Source organism: Clytia hemisphaerica, unplaced genomic scaffold, assembly GCF_902728285.1.
Source record: "Clytia hemisphaerica strain Z4C2 unplaced genomic scaffold, Clytia hemisphaerica genome assembly, whole genome shotgun sequence".
Taxonomy (NCBI): Eukaryota; Metazoa; Cnidaria; class Hydrozoa; order Leptothecata; family Clytiidae; genus Clytia; species Clytia hemisphaerica.
The window spans coordinates 1-19,812 of NW_027103678.1; the positions used below are offsets into that span (position 1 = coordinate 1).

A 19,812-nucleotide genomic window follows, 5' to 3' on the forward strand; every position below is an offset into this window, starting at 1 on the left:
AAAAACAGTCAACTTTTGACACATCTTTTAGAAAAATTTTCCGCAAAATTTAAAATAGTTCAATCTTTGCGGACAGCTTTTGAAAAAAGTTCGAAACAAAAAGGTTAATTACCCATTAAAACTTAGCACTTTTTATAAAAGAAGGTAACGCAACATATTATTAACGTCTTTTTAAAGTTCATAACGTCATTTTTGCAATTAAGTTCTTAATTACTCTTAAGGGATTTGATTAAAAAGCAATTTATAAAGGCAATTCTTTGTTAAAAGTGTTAAAGAATCTAAAACATAACTTTCATGTTCAGATACTAAAATCAATTTTCCGACTATGGTCAGAGCCCTTAAAATGAATATTACAGGTTGTAGGCACTCAGTGGGCCTCTAAACCGATCTCAATTTACAAATCTCTTGTAACGAATTTCTTTGGATGGCTTTTCCATACTTCTTTCAACTTTTCACTGAAGCCTTTTATGGAAACAGCAGCTACCACCTCAGACGGCAATTTATTCCACGTAGGGATGGTTCTGTAGTAGAACGACTTTGTTTGCGGGCCGCGGAATCCATCACTTGCAAGGTTCGGCTGGAGTTCATCTTTGTGTTCTCGATTCGGACGTGGTCGATGGGTAGTTGGAATCGTAGCTTTATCGTAGAAGTGAAGATGCTTATAGACCTGCACCATATCACAAAAAGTTCTACGAAACTTTAGTGTTGGTAATTGTAAGCTTCGTAGTCTATCCTCATAAGAGAGATTTTTGTAAAGTTTGACAAGCCTTGTCACACGTCTCTGCACTCCTTCCAATAAGTTGACGTGTTTCCTTAGTTTCGGTGACCAGACTGATTGTGCATATTCAAGATGCGGTCGAACGAAAGTACAGTACAAAGTAAGAAAAATCAGTGGGCTAAGGTTTTGGAAGTCACGGTTAATAACTCCAAGCATCGAATTGGCCTTGTTGACTTGCTTAGAGATATGTTCCTCGAAACTCAACTCTAATTTTTCATCAAATTATTTTTTTCACGTATGAATTCCGAAAAAGGGGGATAAAAACTTTATGATATCGAAATTTCGAAACAAAAATTCATGGATTTCCGATACCGAAACAACTTCAGAATTCCAAAATACCGAAGAAATTATGCCCGATTTCCGAAATTCTGAAGAAAATAGGTCGATTTCCGCAATTCCGAAATACCGTACGCCCTCCACAATGTAGAAGATTTATGGCGCTTTTTAGCCTGTTTAAGCCTTGATTTGCGAAAAACATTTCTTCGTCAAATTCGAGAAAGTAAATGTCGTAAATTTCGAGATTTTTTGACCTCACGAAAATTTGTACACCTAAAGTATTCTGGCCACGATAGTTTATTCTTTTTTATCTGAAATAGTCAATCGGAGAAAAGAAAAACATTTAATTTTTGTGTTTCTTTTTTAAATATAATCGATATTGAATTGGGCGCATGGCGTTCTAAAATACAGGCCTAGTAAACATGTATCCGCGGCGATTTTACGAAGGCCACGGAATTTTCATAATTTTCAAAAAAAGTGCGTTATCAAAAGGCTGTCGAACCATGAACAGTCTTAGTAATGAAGAGAAGAAATTTGGAACCATCAGAGGAACATTATGAAAACCTACAGCTTTCCGAACAAAGCGAAGTATGCAAGTGGATCAAATCAATTCCGTTTTGGGAGGAAGATGAAATTGAAGCGATGGTAGTTCATGTTGTCTGCGAAAAACACTGGCCCGTTGGCTTCTTCGAAAAGAAAGGGGACCGTGAAAAAATGCGACCCGTCCACCCTCCGTCAGTAAAGAAATGCTCGATCCCAACTCCTCCTACAAAAGAAAGACCGACAAAGAAATCATCGTTTGAGACTAAAACGCACAAAGAAGATCAACTTGACAAGTTCAAATTGATGGACGCAGTCAATTGTAAATCCTTTCTTTAAGAGTCCAATCTATGTTAATAAATGGAGTTCCAAAAAGCCATTTGATGAAATGCGGCCTTCAAACGTTCCTTCTGTATGATCAATGCCTTCACGGGACATTGTAGTAAACTGACAGTTAAGCCAGTGATACCAGGGCTATATATCATAAAATACATCCAGATAAAAACATCGATGAATTGAATGTGGTTTGAAAGTATTTGGGATTAAAAAATCGACGAAATAAGCAACATTCATCTAGAGCATTTTTATTGCTTTCAATTTAAATCTCGCGGCATTAAAGTTCAGGGTATTGTTACATTAAAAAGAACGGCTTTCTGCCATATTTTTCATTATTTTTTTCTAAATACTGTAATAGCAAATACATTAGTACCGCCGGTGTCCGATAAATACGAGCCTATGGTCGAAATTTGGATTTCTTGTTGTCAATTACCTGGGTTTTCACTAAACTCCTCATCGTGAAAATAAGGAAAACACTTTATTTTTTAACTAAATGATAGCTAATAAGTACAGGTAACGTCCATTATAGTTTTGAACACCTAAAAATGCTGTCCGAGAATAAGGTTGTCCGATGATAAGCGAGCATAACGTCAAAATTTGAATTTCTTGTTGTCAATCACCAGTGGTTTCCGCTTAACTCCTCCTAGGAAAAAATTAGGTACGAACTTAATTTTTTCACCAGGTGATAGCTAATAGATACAGGTACCGTCCATTATAGTTTTGATGACCTAAAAATGCTGTCCGAGAATAAGGTTGTCCGATAATTAGCGAGCATAACGTCAAAATTTAAATTTCTTGTTGTCAATCACCTGTGGTTTCCGCTTAACTCCTCCTAGCGAAAATGAGGTATGAGCTTAATTTTGTCCTTAAATGACAGCTAACAGGTACAAGTACCGTCCATTATAGTTTTGAATACCTAAAAATGCTGTCCGAGAATAAGGTTGTCCGATAATTAGCGAGCATAACGTCAAAATTTAAATTTCTTGTTGTCAATCACCAGTGGTTTCCGCTTAACTCCTCCTAGGGAAAATGAGGTATGAACTTAATTTTTTCACTAAGTGATAGCTAATAAGTACAGGTACCGTCCATTATAGTTTTGAACACCTAAGAATGCTGTCCGAGAATAAGGTTGTCCGATAATTAGCGAGCATACGTCAAATTAAATTTTTGTTTCAATCACCTGTGGTTTCCGCTTAACTTCTCCTAGGGAAAAAGGAGTATGACTTTAATTCTTTCAAGGTTATAGCTAATAGTACAGGTCCGTCCATTATAGTTTTGAACACCTAAGAATGCTGTCCGAGAATAGGTTGTCCGATAATTGCGAGCATAAGGTCGAAATTTGAATTTCTTGTCAATCACCAGTGGTTTCCCTTAACTCCCCTAGGGAAAATGAGGTATGATAATTTTTTCACTAATTAAGTTAATAGAACAGGTACGTCCATTATAGTTTTAAATACCAGAAATGCTGTCCGAAAAAGATACTGTCCGATAAAGTGAATCCAATGCTGGAAATTTGAATCCAATGCTGACAACAGCCGTGGTTCGCTTAACGCCTCCTAGGGGAAAGGAGGTATGAACTTAATTTTTTCACTAGGTGATAGCTAATAGACACAGGTAACGTCCATTATAGTTTTGATGACCTAAAAATGCTGTCCGAAAAAGATACTGTCCGGTAAAGTGAATCCAATGCTAGAATCGCGAATCCAATGTTGAATCCAATGTTGAACACGATGCTAAGTTCATTTTGGTTCAAGTCTTCAAGTGCAGCTAACTTCAGCAATTTTTTGCCTTTTTAATGGGCTTTTTGGGCCAATACACCGTTTAGGAGTGTCGACTGCGCACGCGTCAATCCAATTTTCCATTGTTTTGATTTTAGCGACCACGGAAAATTCACTCTCCTCCGTAAAAAAACGGTAGGTAAACATCTGGTTCTCATAAAGGAAACATAGCAGAAAAACGGTAGGTAAAGAACTCCTTTTAATCATAACTTCTTTTACTCTTGATGAATTTTTGTGAAATTTTCAGGAGAGACTTATAAAATTATCATTGATATCATGTTCAAATATCTAAATCATTCTCTTTAAAAGGAGAGAAAAAAATTCACAATGTTTACATTCCTCTAACCTTTCTCACAGTACTAAAGTGCGCATTTTTACCTACCATTTTTACCGGCCTCTGCAATGGAGTACCGTGAAGATAGCGAGACTCCTAAACGGTGTATTTCTGAGTAGGTAAAATGTGCACTTTGTCCGGACCAAAATTTATCAGGTGAGCTCTTCCTTCCAGTGCGGAACCTGGTATTTCTAAATTTTTCCTCAAGTGCAGCCTTGCCATACTCTGCAAACTGGGCCAGCCCTAGACTAAAACTCCTACCCTCTAGACGCTAGAGCTTTGTGGGGTATGTCTACACACATGTACCTTGTCTAATTTCGGCATTAGCTAGCTTTTGGTAAAATCTGTGTATTTCCATTTCAAGAAATTTTGCGCAAGTCATCAATGACGCAAGAAATTAACAAAAGAATCCAATAAAAGATCAAAGAGCAGAAAAGCCATAAAGTGGGAAAAAATGATTGTTCCCCAATCTTGGGGATTTCCCAAACTCAAGATTCAGTTGGCAGGTTTCATGAGTTTTCCTGTGGTATATATATGAAGACTCCCCGGATTGGCGAACATGAAGAAATAGAAGAAAAACTTAAAATTCACCCCCTGGAAAATATTTTGATTGTTTTATTTTGTTCAATCGCAAACGCTCGTAAAAGCGCCAAATTTTTTATCAGTGCGTCACAAAGAGCAATATTTTGATCGCACGGAAGCGCTTTAAAACACCAGCTTTTTTGGAGTTTTGCCTCGTTTACCCAAACGCTTCAATTTCGCGTAGGCTTAGGGGTCAAGACTAGAACCCCCAATACGAGACATTTGCCTGACCGAAAAAAAAAAAATCATCATCATCAATTTTGTTAATTGTCAGAATCGTTTACTCACTGGAAATACGCAACTTTCTGAAGTTTTTTTTTTTTTTGGTTGTTCATTAAAAAATAACAAAGATGAAAAGTTACCATCAATCCTGCAAGTAAAAGAAAGGTATTTTGACTAATCTACGAAAAGTGCGCTCACGCGGGGAATAGAATATCTCGCAAATTAATATATGCATAAAACTGGGGAAATCCTTTCCTTTTTGTGCTTAGGTGACGTCACCATCGATCCTGACTTGACAATGGGAGAACCAAATTTGGCAATGCATAATTATTACGAGCGGTTGAGAAAGGTGAGGCAAAATTGCGCAATAAACGAAGCGCTAGAAAAAACGCTCACTGAAAATTGAAACTAGGAATTTATTGAATATTTCACTAATGAAGTATCAAACTTTTTTGTTTTTTGTAATTATTATAAATTCATAGTTTTTAAATACTATTTTTTGGAAGTCAAAGGACAATTAAAGTGAATTTAAGGTGATTGGGTGGATATTGGGCGGACGGGCGTTTTGCACGTTCTGAGATCGAAAATTAGACGAGAGTAAAAGACGGGGTGTCTTAGTATGTAATATTAATCCATTATTTCTTTTTTAATTTTTCGCAAATGCAAAATGAATTTTTGATTTTTGAATTAAGGAAATATAATGTAATATTATATTTGATTGTCAATGCCAAAAGATATTTCTTTACTTTATGATTAATCTGCTGTGTTGCTTCGCCACTTACACCCAGATTGTTTTAATAGGCACTTCGATCACGTGAATAAAAACACGCATATATATGTTGGACCTGATTGTGGACTGACCAAAATTGTAATTACATAAATCATTGTGGAAGTGAAGGCTTGAGACAAATATTTGGGAAATCAAAAAGACAACTTTTGTGAGAATGTTGAGTTCTGTTTATATGGCATTTTGTGATGGACTGTTTATTATTCAATCACAGGGATGTCGATTTTTTTTTGTCCAATTAAAAAATTGTCGTACGATTGTTTAAAATGAAGTATCCGATCAAATGAAATAAAGCGCTGTCATCCAATCAGAAATGCACTTCAGTTATCATGGATTTTAGTACAGTGATAACTCCCCCGAGGGTGACCTGTCCCAGAAATGTTAAAAGGAAACAGTTGAAACAGAGGATCTAATAGCAGAACTTTTGTTTATTATGCCCCTCTGATTCAGTAACATTTGTTTGCGGAAATATCAATATGGCAAAAGTGTACCCGAACATTGAAAATGATATATACAAAGAAAGACTTGATACCTTGAAAGAAACTGCAAAGTTTTTGAAAGTGCCAAAATACAATGAAAACAAAAAAACACTGTCACATCTGATCATATATGCAGAATACAAAACCTTCTACCAGACAACTGCTTTATTTTGTGATAGGCGATATAAAATTGTTCTGATGGAGCTTTCAATCCTGGAATGTGCCGTTTGTGGTCAAGGTGTGCACAAACCATGCTGGTTGAACCTTGCTACAATCTCTACAAATAATGCAGATATCGATCATGGTGGCCAGCGACCCTTGAAATCCTTGAAACCCTTGAAACACCCTTGATTTTTTTGCTACCTTTGAAAATTTCCTTGAAACCCTTAAAAATATGAAGATTTTCTGAAGACACTTGAGTTATGGAATTTACACCCTTGAAACCCTTGAAATTCAGAAATCTGGAAGGGATTTTTGTTCATTAAGAATTTTTAAAATGCAAAATTTTCCCCACTTCGTGGGGATAAAAGTGAATAACCTAATGATTGATTTTCTTTATCTAGATCATTGCATATTCTATGGTGCTCCTTCCATTATTTAATTTGGTGAAGACTGACATCTTTAAATTCTTTTTAGCAGTTTTGTCAAAGAAGTCACCTACTGTATTAGCATTTTCTTTTTGGAGTTATACTATATTCTCGTTATCTAATATTAGGGTTACATCTACAGAAAGTAATCTTTCTTATTTTTTTGTATTTTTCAATCAACTGGGAAAATCTTAGAGTATAAAACCTATCAAGTCGTTCACTTATTGCCCAAAGAATGATTTATGACCACGTTACTTCATCCGGGTCGTCAGAGAGCATGATTTTGTCATTGATCCTGAGTTGAGAGTTAGCTGTCTAAACGCCCATTCAAAATACAAAGAGTATTTAAAGAAAAACAAACTTGAGAAACAGAAATCATTCATCAGAAACAGAAAACTTGCGAGGATGAAAAGGTTGAGGAGCTACTTTCAGAAATTCAAACCCTCAATCGCAAAAAACTAACCATCAGTCAAACGATCGCAACCTTACAGAACGATGCCAATGATTGTTATGATAAGGCTGAAGAATATAATGATGATCTCCAAAAAATGCAAAATGAAGTTTCAAAAGGAAATAGCTTAAGGCAAACTATTGGGCAAAAGCGAAAACTAGAAAAAAAATACCAGAAAGACATTAAAGTTTACATGAACAGATTGAAGCTATAAAGAAAGCTAGAAAATGAACTATAACTATCGTTTTAAAAGAAGTTTAAAAAATCTTTTGAGCTAAGTTGTAATTTGTTGAACATTTGTAATGAGTAAATAGCTAAGTCAATTGAATGGTGCCGTGAAAAGTATTTAAGTGCATGGCCAAGTTTTTGTTGAGCCCTTTTATGCATTATATTTGCAATCTCATATTTTTAGATTTTGATTACTGGCATTTTTTGAAACTTTTTGTTTTGAATTTTCATACTTCATTTTGTTTTGTTTATAGGAAATTTTTCCTAGAGTTTAACTTTGTAGTACGTTGAGTTGAAAATTTTCAGTAAGTCTAGTATTCTACAGTTTTTGTAGCTTTAAGGACACTCTTTAAAAAACTAACTTCTTGCAAATTATAACCTTTTAAATGTTTGACTTCTATTCTGTTCATACATATAAAGCAGTTCTCAGTTTCATCACATGCAAATATAACTGGGGTTTTTTTAGACTTTTTCCTTGAAACACTTAAAAATTATGTTTTTTATGGCTTTCAAAACCCATGAAACCCTTGAAAATTTGGTCAAAAGACCCCTTGAAACCCTTGAAAATTGATGCAAAATGACCCGTGAAAACCCTTGAAATGGGCACTAAATATGGCTGGCCACCATGGTCGATGCTGACCTGATGCTGAACTCTTCAAAAGGCTCTACAACCCATTAAATTTACCAGGAATGTACTTCAGCCATTTTGACATTAACGCGAATCAAAAGCACGTTGCTTTTTTTTACAATTTTGCACATTCGCAAATCACGTGTTACATTGTTAAGCTTTTTGTCTTTTACTTTTTTTAAACTTTTAAGCTCTCTAAGCTTTCCATTCAGGCGAGGCGACCTTTATTTTCAGTTTAAGATCTGTAAATAAAAACAAAAAATGGCAATGATTTTCAGAAGGCCACAATATGTCTTCAGGACAGCTAATGCAATCTCAGGTAATTACATTTTTAATGACCTTATTGTAGAAATTTTAACGAGACTGATTTTAGCGTATATTAGCGAGTCAGGAAAAATCTTGATTTTTTTCGGATTTATTTTTGCAAATTACGATTTCAAAAAATTTCCCGTGGATAAATTTTAGCGAATACTCGTATTACATTATTGACTGAATTCGTTTTCTAGCATTTCTTTGCACTGAAACCCTTCCTATTGATAAAAATGTATCAAGGCAATATAACCAGAAATTTCTCGCGGATAAATTTTAGCGATCCGTCGATTCCGTCGATTCTACGATTAAAGTAGTCAATACGCTGCTAAACTTCTCTTTAAGGTGTATTGACAGATTTGACTTTGAATATTTATTAAAAAAAGAGACGTTATATATTTTATTCTTAAAATGAATTTGAAAATCTATTGTATTTTAAAGTTTTTTTTAGACAATAATCATTTTGAATTGAATCCTCTTATTTAGCACCAAGGCAGATGTCAAGTACTTCAGCGGTCGAGGATGGAGATTATACAGGACCTGTTATGAAGACTTCAATGCCAGGTCCACACTCACAGGTACATCTAAATATGATTTAACATACATCAAAATAAGGGTTAGAAAGTGCGTTGCACTCCTTTTGCAAGCAAGATGGTTTCAACTTAAAGTGGATAAATTTTCGATTTTTAGCTTATTTATAGGTAAAAAGTAATCCAAAAACTCATTGCAATGCAATTTAATACGCTTAAAGTCTATTAAAAAAACCTTAACACACAAATAGCGCACCGCTATGCAAACGTCATAATTATTACTTTTAACATTTGACCGAAATTCAATCCACCAATCCTTTTCATCTTGATTCGTAATGCGTGTAAGTTATTACTTTTGAATTGTCAATAAGTGTAATTGACTTGCAAAAGCAATTAATGCAAAGGATGATCAGATTAAAACTTGGGCAAACAGTAATTTTGATGTCTATTTTTAGAATACCTGCGGTATGCTATTATAACTAGACATACTAATGAAAAACATAAATGTGTTAATTGAAAAAATACCCTTTGAATGAAAACCTGGAAGTTGTAACCATTTTTATATTTTATTTTATTAAACTTGTTTTTAATGTTTATTCCAATCTTCTTATTAAACGAAAATAATTAGGCATATAATTAACAGCCTCGAATTAACACGGAAAAAGTTAACACAAAACTTATTTGCTCATTCAAGGACAATTTTCAATTAAAGGGTTAAAACCTATTAAAAAACAAAATTTCTTAATTCGTATTAATTACATGTCTACTTATTTTCATGTAATAAGGTAATCATCAAAATGGAATTTTTCAAATTATTGCTGCTAAACTCGAAATTTCCATATTTTCGTTATTAATCATTTTTTGTCATTTTTTCAGCAAAAAATGCAGGAAATGGTTGGGATGAATGTAAGGAAACTTCTTTCTACTTTTTTATACTTACCAAATAAGATAAATTCAATTCAGTCAGCTTTAAGGCTAACATAGCCAGAAATTGAAGAGCCTTTAAATATCTTCGCTTTCTTTTTCCATGACCTTTTATTTCAGAATTATAAGCATTTTTTTAATTTGTTGTTGGTTTCTGTTTTTAGGCTAGCCTTGCTGCAGTTCCATTCTTTGTTGACTATGACAAATGCCAAGGAAATTATATTGTGGATGCCGATGGAAATGTCTTATTGGATGCTTTCTCTCAAATCTCCTCATTGCCTTTAGGTAAATGAAGTTGTATGAAAAACTATACTCGTTGGTCTTTTCCATTAAATTTCCATATAGGGGATGGACCAACCTTTTCAAGGCAAAAAGATTCTAAGAAATGTGTAGATACCCCCTGGAGAAAATGGCAAAATTTACGAAAGAACCCTTCGAAAATTGTTTTAAGTGAGAGTGGGAGAATTAAAACCAGTCTTTTACTCCTGAAATTCTCTTCCGAGTTACCCCGGAATGTTGTCCTAAAACAAATGGACAGTTATGGAACCTTTTCTAGAGAGAGATAAAAAGGAAACAAAAAAATGTTACTAAGTCTGTCCAGAGATAATTCGTGGAAACAGAATGCCTGTAACTTTTGTTTCAATCTAATTCTGCGTTGTTTTTGTTGTTTTCGGGAGTCAAAGCGCTATTTTGACCTTTTTTGGTTGGAAAATTGCGATTTTAGCGGTTAAATTTCGATTGTAAAATGAGCTTTTTTTCTATTATGCTATAACGTCATTTTACACCAGTGGTGTTCAACCTTAGGTCAAAAAGTTTGTTATTCAAGGCGAACGAAAAGTCCTCGAGATATGAGACCGAAATACCCCTTGGTAGCACTTTTTTGAAGATCAAATCCCAATTTTACTAAAAAGGGGGATAATGAATAAAACAGTTTTTTCGATCATATACATTTTACGACTCTTAGACCTATAGCAAACTGGTTTTAGTGTTTGTGAATTAGCAATCTTTTAATGACTTAAAAATACAATGCAAGATAAGTTCTGCTTATCTTTCATAAAAACAATATACTCGTTTCGAATAACAATATACAATAATACAATGCCCACACTTAAAACATTTCCCATTTTTATTGCACTGTTCAAAAAGATAACACCCCGTTTTTAGGATAATTGGAGATTGGAATTTCTCAGAAAAAGTGCGACCAGGGATATTTCGGGCCCATATCTTCCTAAGGACTTTTCTGTTCGCCTAAATTAACAAACATCTTAACCTAAGTTAACTACCGTGGGTAAAATGAACGTTATGCTAAGTAGAAAAAACTCACTTTGACATCGCAAATTTAACCGCTAAAAATCGAGAAGTCACAAAAACATACAAATAGAGCGCTTTGATTCTCGAAAACAAACAAAACAATTCCTAATTATATTTGACTATCAAAAGTTAAGCATTTTTTTTCCACTGCCAATATATCTGGCAGACGGTACATAGATCAGAATAGAAAGGAGAGGGTCATGTATACGGAGTTATAAAATGGATTACGTAGCAAGTTCTATTACTAGTAAATTATAACCAGGTTATAAGATGAAACACAGGTGTTTGATTTTTATTTTCGCTTCATAGGTAAACCAGCCGGCTTTGATAAGCTGTTCACTCCGGAGGTTACTGTGAGTTAATATATCAAGAAAGCATTTCAAAATTGCATTGTGTTTTTCGTTTATTAAAATTAACCTGAACGGTTAAATTATACTCCCAATTTCAGGTCGAATTTAATTGCAAAAGAGAAATTCAACAGAAAATAAAATGAAAATTCTTTTCACAGAAGTTCGGATCATAAAAAGACACATATAGGCATACTTATACTGTACATATTATAAGTTGTCTTTAAAAGAATATATGTAAATATGAAATCATTGCCATGAAACAAACGCAACGTTAAACAAAAAGAACCAAGCCAAGTAAAAGGTGAAAATAGTTTCTTTCAATAAAAGTGTCTTGTTTAAACTGTGAAATACACTAAATTGGAATGATATATTACTATACATGTAATTTAATTAAATATAGAAAGGTCTCACACAGAATTACTTGGTAAACAGACCTGCGATGGGTATCCTGCCACCAGTAGACACAAAACAATTGCTAGACAATACTTTACTCAGGGTATGTTTTCTTATACACCTTGTATCAGTTTATGGAAAATAGTTTCAGCACGTGTTTCTGCTGAGCAACATTGTGCTCCAGTTCTTCAAACCTCCTTATCACAATCCTCAAGCGACATTTATGTGAGAAAATTGGTAGAAATTGTAGAGATCTTCTCTCTTTAATGGCTGATTACAGATTGGCTCATATATTCTGTTAGATACATAAAAATATGATATCCCCACTGGTCATTTGGATTACATTATAGACTCAGCTGCAAAGAAAAAATGGACATTATAGCTTTTACGGAGGGAATTTAAGTAATTTTGCAATATTAGAATCCATTCTTCAGATTTCATATATTTTTTGTAGGTTAAACCAACTGGCTTGAATTATGTGCAAACAATGATGTGCGGTTCTTGTGGTGTAGAAAACGCATTCAAAGCTGCCATGATTAAATACCGGGTAAATGAAATTTATTGCTGAGGTTAGAATGTAACAACAATTGCAATTTTGCTTTAATTTTTCAGGAAGATGGTTTTTATCAAACTTAACCAAGATGAAACCAAGATTTTGCAATTTATAAATCATTATAATATACAGCAATTTCATTTTAACCGAAACCGAAACCGAAAAGTAAAAAAATCTATACTTTTTGTATCAAGCATTCTTTTACACATCTCTATCTTTCATTAAAATCTGTATAGTGGAATGTCTTAAGATATTATCAGCGGTGGTTCGGTCAAAGTGATCTGGCCTTATCTCTTAGAAAAATTCCTTTAAAAGTCTTTCACTATTTGTTTATATATTTTGTCTTTTAGGCAGATCAACGTGGAGAAGATCTCCCAACAGATATCGAATTGGATACTTGTATGCGATCTGAGGTAAAATCTGTTGAAAATGGCAGACTTTGTTGTACATTTTGATACATTAGTCTTGAAAGAAAACAGATATAATTTTAATTGTAATCCCCTGTTGGAAATATAATTTAGAGTCATAATGAACTTTAGGAGGTTTTGAAAATTTTCAAATAACTCGAAAATGAAATTGAAAATCAAAAAGAAAAAAAATTCTACTGACCTAAAAATTTTGGAATAATGTCGTTCTACAATTTTGAACTACTCTCACTTCAATTATTATCATAAGATATGTAATCAAAATGTAAAGACCTCGTCAGACCTTATTATAACATAATGTGAAACAATTTGATAAGAAAGCACCACAATTCACCACAATTCACTTTTGGTTCAAATTCAACGTGGTAATTTTCTTTTTTTTCTTTCCAGAAACCCGGAACTCCAGATTTGACAGTGTTGTCATTCAAAACTGCATTTCACGGAAGAACTTTTGGTAAGGACTTATTTATAAATGCATTGTTATACCTCCTTCTTGCTAGAGCTCATTTCAAGGCAAATGGAGGATTTGTTTTGCATTTAAAACAACTAAAACAAGGAAGAACCTCCTCCTCCTTATTTTGTGGCTTACATTTCACGGGCTAGTGATGTTAACCCGATTGAGTTTAAAGCCCGGAGGGCTAGAGTAGAATCTCTAACCTTTCTCATGCAAGAAAAAGTGAAGTAAAGTGAAATAACGTGTTATTTCCCATCCAGAACACGCCTAGAACGCGCCGCAATCACGACGACGGATTGTATCTAGTGGTTCCTTTGTTTTTGAGGGCTGCAATTTTTGAAATCTAAACGAGAATACTTATAGAAAAATTACACCTTCAAATTTTCTCACTAGGATCACTTTCTGCTACAAGATCAAAAGGTATTCATCGAGTTGACATTCCACTTCACGATTGGCCTGTTGCTGATTTCCCTCTCTTGAAATATCCTTTGGAAGAGCACGAAGCTGAGAATCGAGAAATTGAAGATAGAGCTATTGAAAGTGTGAGTTTTCTTATATTGAACAACACGATTGTTTTATGCTTTATTCTTGCTCTTGAAGAAATAATTAACAAGTTTGCTATTTGTTTCAAGCGTTGGCTTTCAAGGACGATATATTTAAAGCTGTAAGCGTTTTTTACTTTTTTCAGCTTGAAGGTGCTTTTTAGCAAATGTTTACAGCAGTTTTTCTTACATCGCTCTTATCTTTTTTTGATTCAAATTTGCTTTTGATTTACTTGACCTGACTGAGGCAACGGTGTCCCTTGCCCTTCCATTATTCCTTGTTCGCCAAGCATCCCTATCCATTATCCTTCTACCTGCTGTCGGCAGTGGGAGTCCAGTGTTTTCTTATTGATCTGTCCATCTCATAGGTGGTCTTCCAGGCGGTCTTTTTGAAACGAATTCCCCTTTTCCCAATGTTCGTTCTATTGATTACAATCATCGCAAAGGGTGCTTTCATCCGTAATAAAAAATTTGAACATCTCAGCTTAAATGTATAATGACAAAGAAATTTATTCTCGCTAATATTCACTCAGTCACTTTTATCTTGTACTGTAGGCACGTGAACAAATATTAAAATACAATGCAGCAGGAAAGCACGTGGCAGCTGCTATTGTTGAACCGATTCAAGCTGAAGGAGGTACTGTGTAATTTTCATTGGGGCTTATACAGTTTTTTCTCTAATCCTTATTCTTACAAGCGATCGACTAATCTTAGGTCCCTAACAGCCAGTCCTTTTTGGAACCCACCTTTTTAAATTCTAAATTGTGATTTCCTAAAGTATACAATTTTTGATCTCTTTATTAGACACCAGAGTTCATAAGATATCATTCATTTTAACATTTAACTATTTGAAGGTTATCTTATCGGCTTTTTTTACGCCAATCTAAAGTAATTACTGGCTTCTTCTACGCCGGCCCCAAATGAACGGCTGCGGCCCAAAGATTTCACCAATAAGGACTGACGTAAAAAGGGCCGACAATATTTAGTGTAAAGAAAACTTGGGCTGATCATCCACTGGATTCGATCACTGTCAAAATGTTAACCTTACTTACCTTATTAATTCACACAACTTTACTTGTTTCAGGAGACAATTTCGCCACTCCGTATTTCTTCAAGGAACTCCAAAAGTTATGCAAAGAGGTAAACTGTTTCGAAAATTTTCTATGATACCCTTTCATTGTATCTGGTGCCTCTAATTTTTTGACGTTTTAAAATACTTAAAAATACGCCAAAAGACGTTTTTAACAGGTCAATATTTGAAAGCTGTAACAATTTCAACTTATGCAAATAACACAAACAGTTGACTGGGAAAAAGGCACAATGCCAACAGACTGCTCTATGGCAATGAATTTACAATTTACCCTAGATGTTCCATAACCACCTTTCCTACACCTTTGATCAGTAAGTTGATCTTTTCTTTGATAATTTCATTTTTCAGCTTAAAGTAGCATTTATCGTTGACGAAGTCCAAACTGGTGGTGGGCCATCTGGAAAATTCTGGTGTGTATTTTTAATTTTTGAGATTTGCTCTGCCAGAAAAAAAATTGCATGGGCGTTGTATGTTGGGCTATTCCACAAATAATAGTCTGTACTTACCTATGTTGAGGAGGTGTAACTTTCAGGGTGGTCTGAAAAACAAAAAATCCAGGGTGGTCATAAAAATGAGGTAAAAAATCCAAGGGAGTCCTGAAAAATCGGAAAAAAATCCAAAAAAGACCTCAACATAGGGGGTACAATTTTTTTCTGGAATAGCCCATTCTACCATTTATCAGAAGTTGACATATTCTGACCCCTCCTTCGGACAAAGGATTTCAACCCCCAGACAACCAGTTTCAATAAGCTTTTGGACCTACCCCGGTAGGGTAGAGGTCCTATAAATCAACCTGTGTTCGTTCGTCCGTTCGTCTGTTACCTTTCTAAACAAAGAAAATGTCATTTTAGAGTGCGATGGTTTGAGTCTTCTAGAAACACTTATTATTTTTTTGGCTGAAAACGAATATTTGTTTATAAGAATCGCTATTTATAAGCATAGATCAACGTTCTTACAGTAGCCAAATTGTTATTTTTATTATTATTTTTTTCTAAAAGAAGAAAATCTCACGGTAGAGCGCGATGGTTTGAGTTTTCTAGAAACTTCATTTATTAAGCTGTGCATTTTTCTGATAGTGGATTGTTCTTATAAAAAATGAAATAAAATTCAATAGTGTTGATAGTTTATCCCAATAGATATGCGGTCATTATATTTTTGGACCTACCCCGGTGGGGTAGAGGTCCTATAAATTAACCTTTTCTCAGGATTGAATCATAGGAATCTTTTGATTTTTGGTACAAAGGTACAAAATGGTGGTGGCTAAAATGTGACGGAGCCCGATTTTGGAAAAAAAATTTGGGGGGTAAATTTGGGCCAAAAAACGGCTAAAAAACGGGTTGGATCATTAATTTTTTCTGATTTTTTGCATGAAAGTAGGGTACCATCATAGGTAAAAGATGTCAAGCAGATTTTTGCAAAAAAAATTTGTTGGCTCAGAAAACGTATGTTTATCTATAAGAATCACTATTAATAAGCACGCATCAATGTTCTTAGTCAAATTACTCAATTTTTTTATGAGATAGATGCTTTTTTTGCTCATGAGGGCTTACTTTTGAAGAATATGTATGTTTAAACATGAAATTTTGGTTGCTTGGCGTGTTTTTATAGAGTAGAGAAATTGGCCAAATTCGATATTTTTTTACAAGCACATTATCAATTACTTAGGTATTAGCTTTTCTCAAGATTGGCTCTTTCATTCTTTATAATTTTTTGAACAAAGATGCATAACTATGAACCCTCGAATGTGACGGAGCCCAATTTTCGAAAAACAATGTTTTTGGGCAAATTTGGGCCAAAAAACGGGGTTTTTGGACTTTGTGAAATATTGGATATTTGTTTTTTTTTCAGATTATTTTGCATGCAAGTAGGTAAAAGATGGCTCAAGCAGAGTTTTGTTAGAAAATAATTTTTCAACTCAAAAAACGCATCTTTATCTATAAGAATCACTATTAATAAGCATACATCAATGTTCTTAGCCAAATTACTAGATTTTTTGATGAGATAGATGTTTTTTTGTTGACGAAGTCTTGAATATGAAAGAATATTTCAAGAATATGAAATTTTGGTTTCTAAACGTTTTTTTATAAGAAATTTTAAAATATTTAATAGATCGTCACGTATTTGTGTTCTGAATGATTGTTTAACGGTCATGCTCACCTAGATATCAATTACTGTATATATGTGTTAAATGCATAACCAGGTAGGTCCATAAAAGTATCACTTGTTTTGTATTTTGACCAGTTATGTCTTATGTGTTTCACTGTTTCAATGTTCATTGATTAGTTTTGATAACCAGGTAGGTCCATAAAAGTATCACTTGTTACCCCCAGACATTTTCTAGAAACGGTGATTGCTCGTTGATATAAAAACGCTAAGATGTAGAATTGGATCTCAATGATTTACTACCAAGGGCGAAATTTTTTAAGATATTTTCATTATTTTGAATTTCGACTCTTTAAGCTTTCGTGTCTGTCTTAAAATTCAACAACATTTTATGCTCTTTACTTTGAAACAGGTTAAACAACAAATCGCTTGCACATGTAATCGTTTATAAATTGTTAATTTTCATCGCTGCTAAACTTCGTCCGTCTCAAAAAACGAATTTCCGTCTCAGCAATGTATAAGAAGAGACAAAATGGAAAGAATTTGGGCTAATTTGTTGTAAACTTCATGTAGCGGCTATGATAATGTTAAATCTCTTATGATTTCACCTTTTTCAGGGCCCATGAACATTGGGATTTGCCAGAAGCTCCGGATATGGTAACTTTCGCCAAGAAATTGTTGATCGGTGGCTATTATTACAAAGAAGAATTCCTTCCTAAACAGGTAAATAGAAGTAGGCCCTAAAGTTTGGACAGCGTTCATGCATTTTCGGCGAGGGTGGCTTTTCAATTATGATATATTTGTCCAGTTGGTTATAGTTTTACCAAAATGTCGGGGGATATGGATATTGGATATGGATAATGAATTTAGTCAAAAAGGATGATGTAGTTCTAGTTAAGTGTACACTTTTGAGCAAAATTATGAATTCACTCGGAGATTTGTAGACATATCAGTTTCTTTTGTGCTTTCTTTCTTTTTACCAGTAAAAACCCGTTCCATGAAAATGGAGGATTTTCAATGATGCTCCTGAACATTTCGATTTCTCACCTCCTGGACACGTGTTTTGCCACTAGGCAAACCTCAAATTGACCCCCCCCCCTGGGCTCTAAAGTTCATCCCTTGGCTAATTTACCCTGTGGACATGGAATTTTTCACAACACATCTGAACACTATATTCTCCACGCCCTATGTACGGCTGACTTAGGGCAAGTTTTGAAAAGCTATAAATTTACCCTGAGTTTTTAGGGAAAATTTTCAATTACGTCACAATCTGATCCTGAAACCTTAAGGTATAGGTCAACTAAGAATTCATAAGTGAATCTCTGATAGTGGGTGTTATTGACTTTTTAATTTGGGATTTGGGATTTTAAAAATCTAGACACGTTTTAACTCAACTGAGTATTCCCTTATAGGCTTATCGTATATTTAATACCTGGATGGGAGACCCAGCACGAAACGCTCTGCTGGAAACTGTTCTTGATACCATCGATGAAGACAAATTATTAGAAAGAACACAAAGTGCAGGGAATGTCTTAATGAATGGACTCAGTATGCTCGAGGTAATGTCAAACATTATTTCACTTACTACCCTGGATCAGGCAGTCTGGTCAATAATCAAAAACGTTTTTAATCATTATAGCATAAAAAATGGTTAGCCTTTTTCGGGGTTTTTCGTGGAAATGTCGGATATGAAGTTGTATCCTCAAATTTGATTTTGAAATTGAAGTTGACAAAATTAATCGTTCTTCATAGTGCAACAGAAAGGAATTTATCTTATCGGGGTTTTTGATTTTTCGGGGGTATTACAATAGAATTCCTAAGAGATTTCTATTGTAATACCTCCGAAACAATTCCACAATGCATCGCTTTTTCAGAAAAATCAAAAACTGCGATAAGATCTATTGATCTTTTGACGCCAAAAACTTTTGACGACACTTTGGTTAAGAAAGTCAAGATCTCATCAAATTTTCACTAGAAATAACTCTTCTTTTTTTCAGAATAAATACCCAGACCTTATTCATGACACCCGTGGACTTGGTACCTTCCTCGCTGTATCATGTAAAACAACTGAAACAAGAGATAAACTGTCGACCACTCTACGAAATTTAGGTACAGTTTATTGTTTCTGTTGGCTGAGGCTAATTAATTGGTCTTGATGTAAAATCCAACTTTCACTTTAAGTTCTAGAGTTTGCAAAGATCTTTAAAATATTTTTACAATGTTCTAAAATTGTTGGCCTCTAAAATAATTAGCCTTATTTATCAACCTTGGTGACTCTTCAAATCAGACTTATTAGCGCAGCTGGTTCATGTTCTTATGCAATTTGTTCTCATAGTGAAAAACAAATATTCCTATTCATATTTCAGGTTTAAACAACGGTGGATGTGGCGCAGCCAGTATCCGACTCCGACCCGCTTTGATTTTCAACGACAGCCATGCCAATGCGACGCTTGAAATCTTAGAAGATGCTCTCAAGAAAATATAGAAAGTAAAATCAGAAGAAGGATGGAGAGTAGTTACGTGGAGTGGGAAGATGTATTTTATAGAGTATAGACTATCGGCTCTCAAAGCTAGAAACACTAGGTACTTCCAGATTTTGTAACCTAATTGACTTTGTTTTTCTTATTACATAAAATGTCATAAATATTGTTCATCTTCATGCACAGCACACTGGCTTATTTTGTATCGACTCAAGACTTTTATTACGGAAGCGTTCGGTTATTTTGATTTTTTATTTTATATTTTTTTTAGAAAATGAAATCAATTAGAATTTTGTATCATAATTTATAGTGATTTTTAGAGAAATTTTCCACAACATTGGA

The 19,812-nt window shown here is 34.3% G+C and overlaps 2 protein-coding genes across 2 annotated transcripts; one reads left to right on the forward strand and one right to left on the reverse strand.

Annotated features, from left to right (window-relative positions):
- Nucleotides 1–394: 394 nt before the first annotated feature.
- On the reverse strand, nt 395–934 carry LOC136803672 (uncharacterized). Its single transcript, XM_067060393.1, has one exon. It carries the CDS (start codon nt 932–934, stop codon nt 395–397), a length of 540 nt encoding a protein of 179 aa, XP_066916494.1.
- A 7,269-nt stretch (nt 935–8,203) lies between these two features.
- Nucleotides 8,204–19,812, forward strand: LOC136803659 (4-aminobutyrate aminotransferase, mitochondrial-like). Its single transcript, XM_067060381.1, has 17 exons — nt 8,204–8,325; nt 8,802–8,893; nt 9,722–9,751; nt 9,934–10,054; nt 11,390–11,433; nt 11,846–11,926; nt 12,278–12,370; nt 12,727–12,789; nt 13,192–13,255; nt 13,649–13,797; nt 14,353–14,434; nt 14,882–14,937; nt 15,236–15,297; nt 17,608–17,713; nt 18,403–18,549; nt 18,988–19,099; nt 19,357–19,812. The coding sequence occupies exons 1-17, from the start codon at nt 8,268–8,270 to the stop codon at nt 19,473–19,475; spliced, it is 1,479 nt and encodes a 492-aa protein (XP_066916482.1). The 5' UTR covers nt 8,204–8,267; the 3' UTR covers nt 19,476–19,812.

Coding starts and splice junctions, on each gene's coding strand:
- LOC136803672 (XM_067060393.1), bottom strand. CDS start 934: ATGCTTGGAGTTATTAACCGTGACTTCCAAAACCTTAGCCCACTGATT.
- LOC136803659 (XM_067060381.1), top strand. CDS start 8,268: ATGGCAATGATTTTCAGAAGGCCACAATATGTCTTCAGGACAGCTAAT. Junction 14,938..15,235: donor TCCAAAAGTTATGCAAAGAG/GTAAACTGTTTC, acceptor TTCATTTTTCAG/CTTAAAGTAGCATTTATCGT. Junction 17,714..18,402: donor AAGAATTCCTTCCTAAACAG/GTAAATAGAAGT, acceptor ATTCCCTTATAG/GCTTATCGTATATTTAATAC.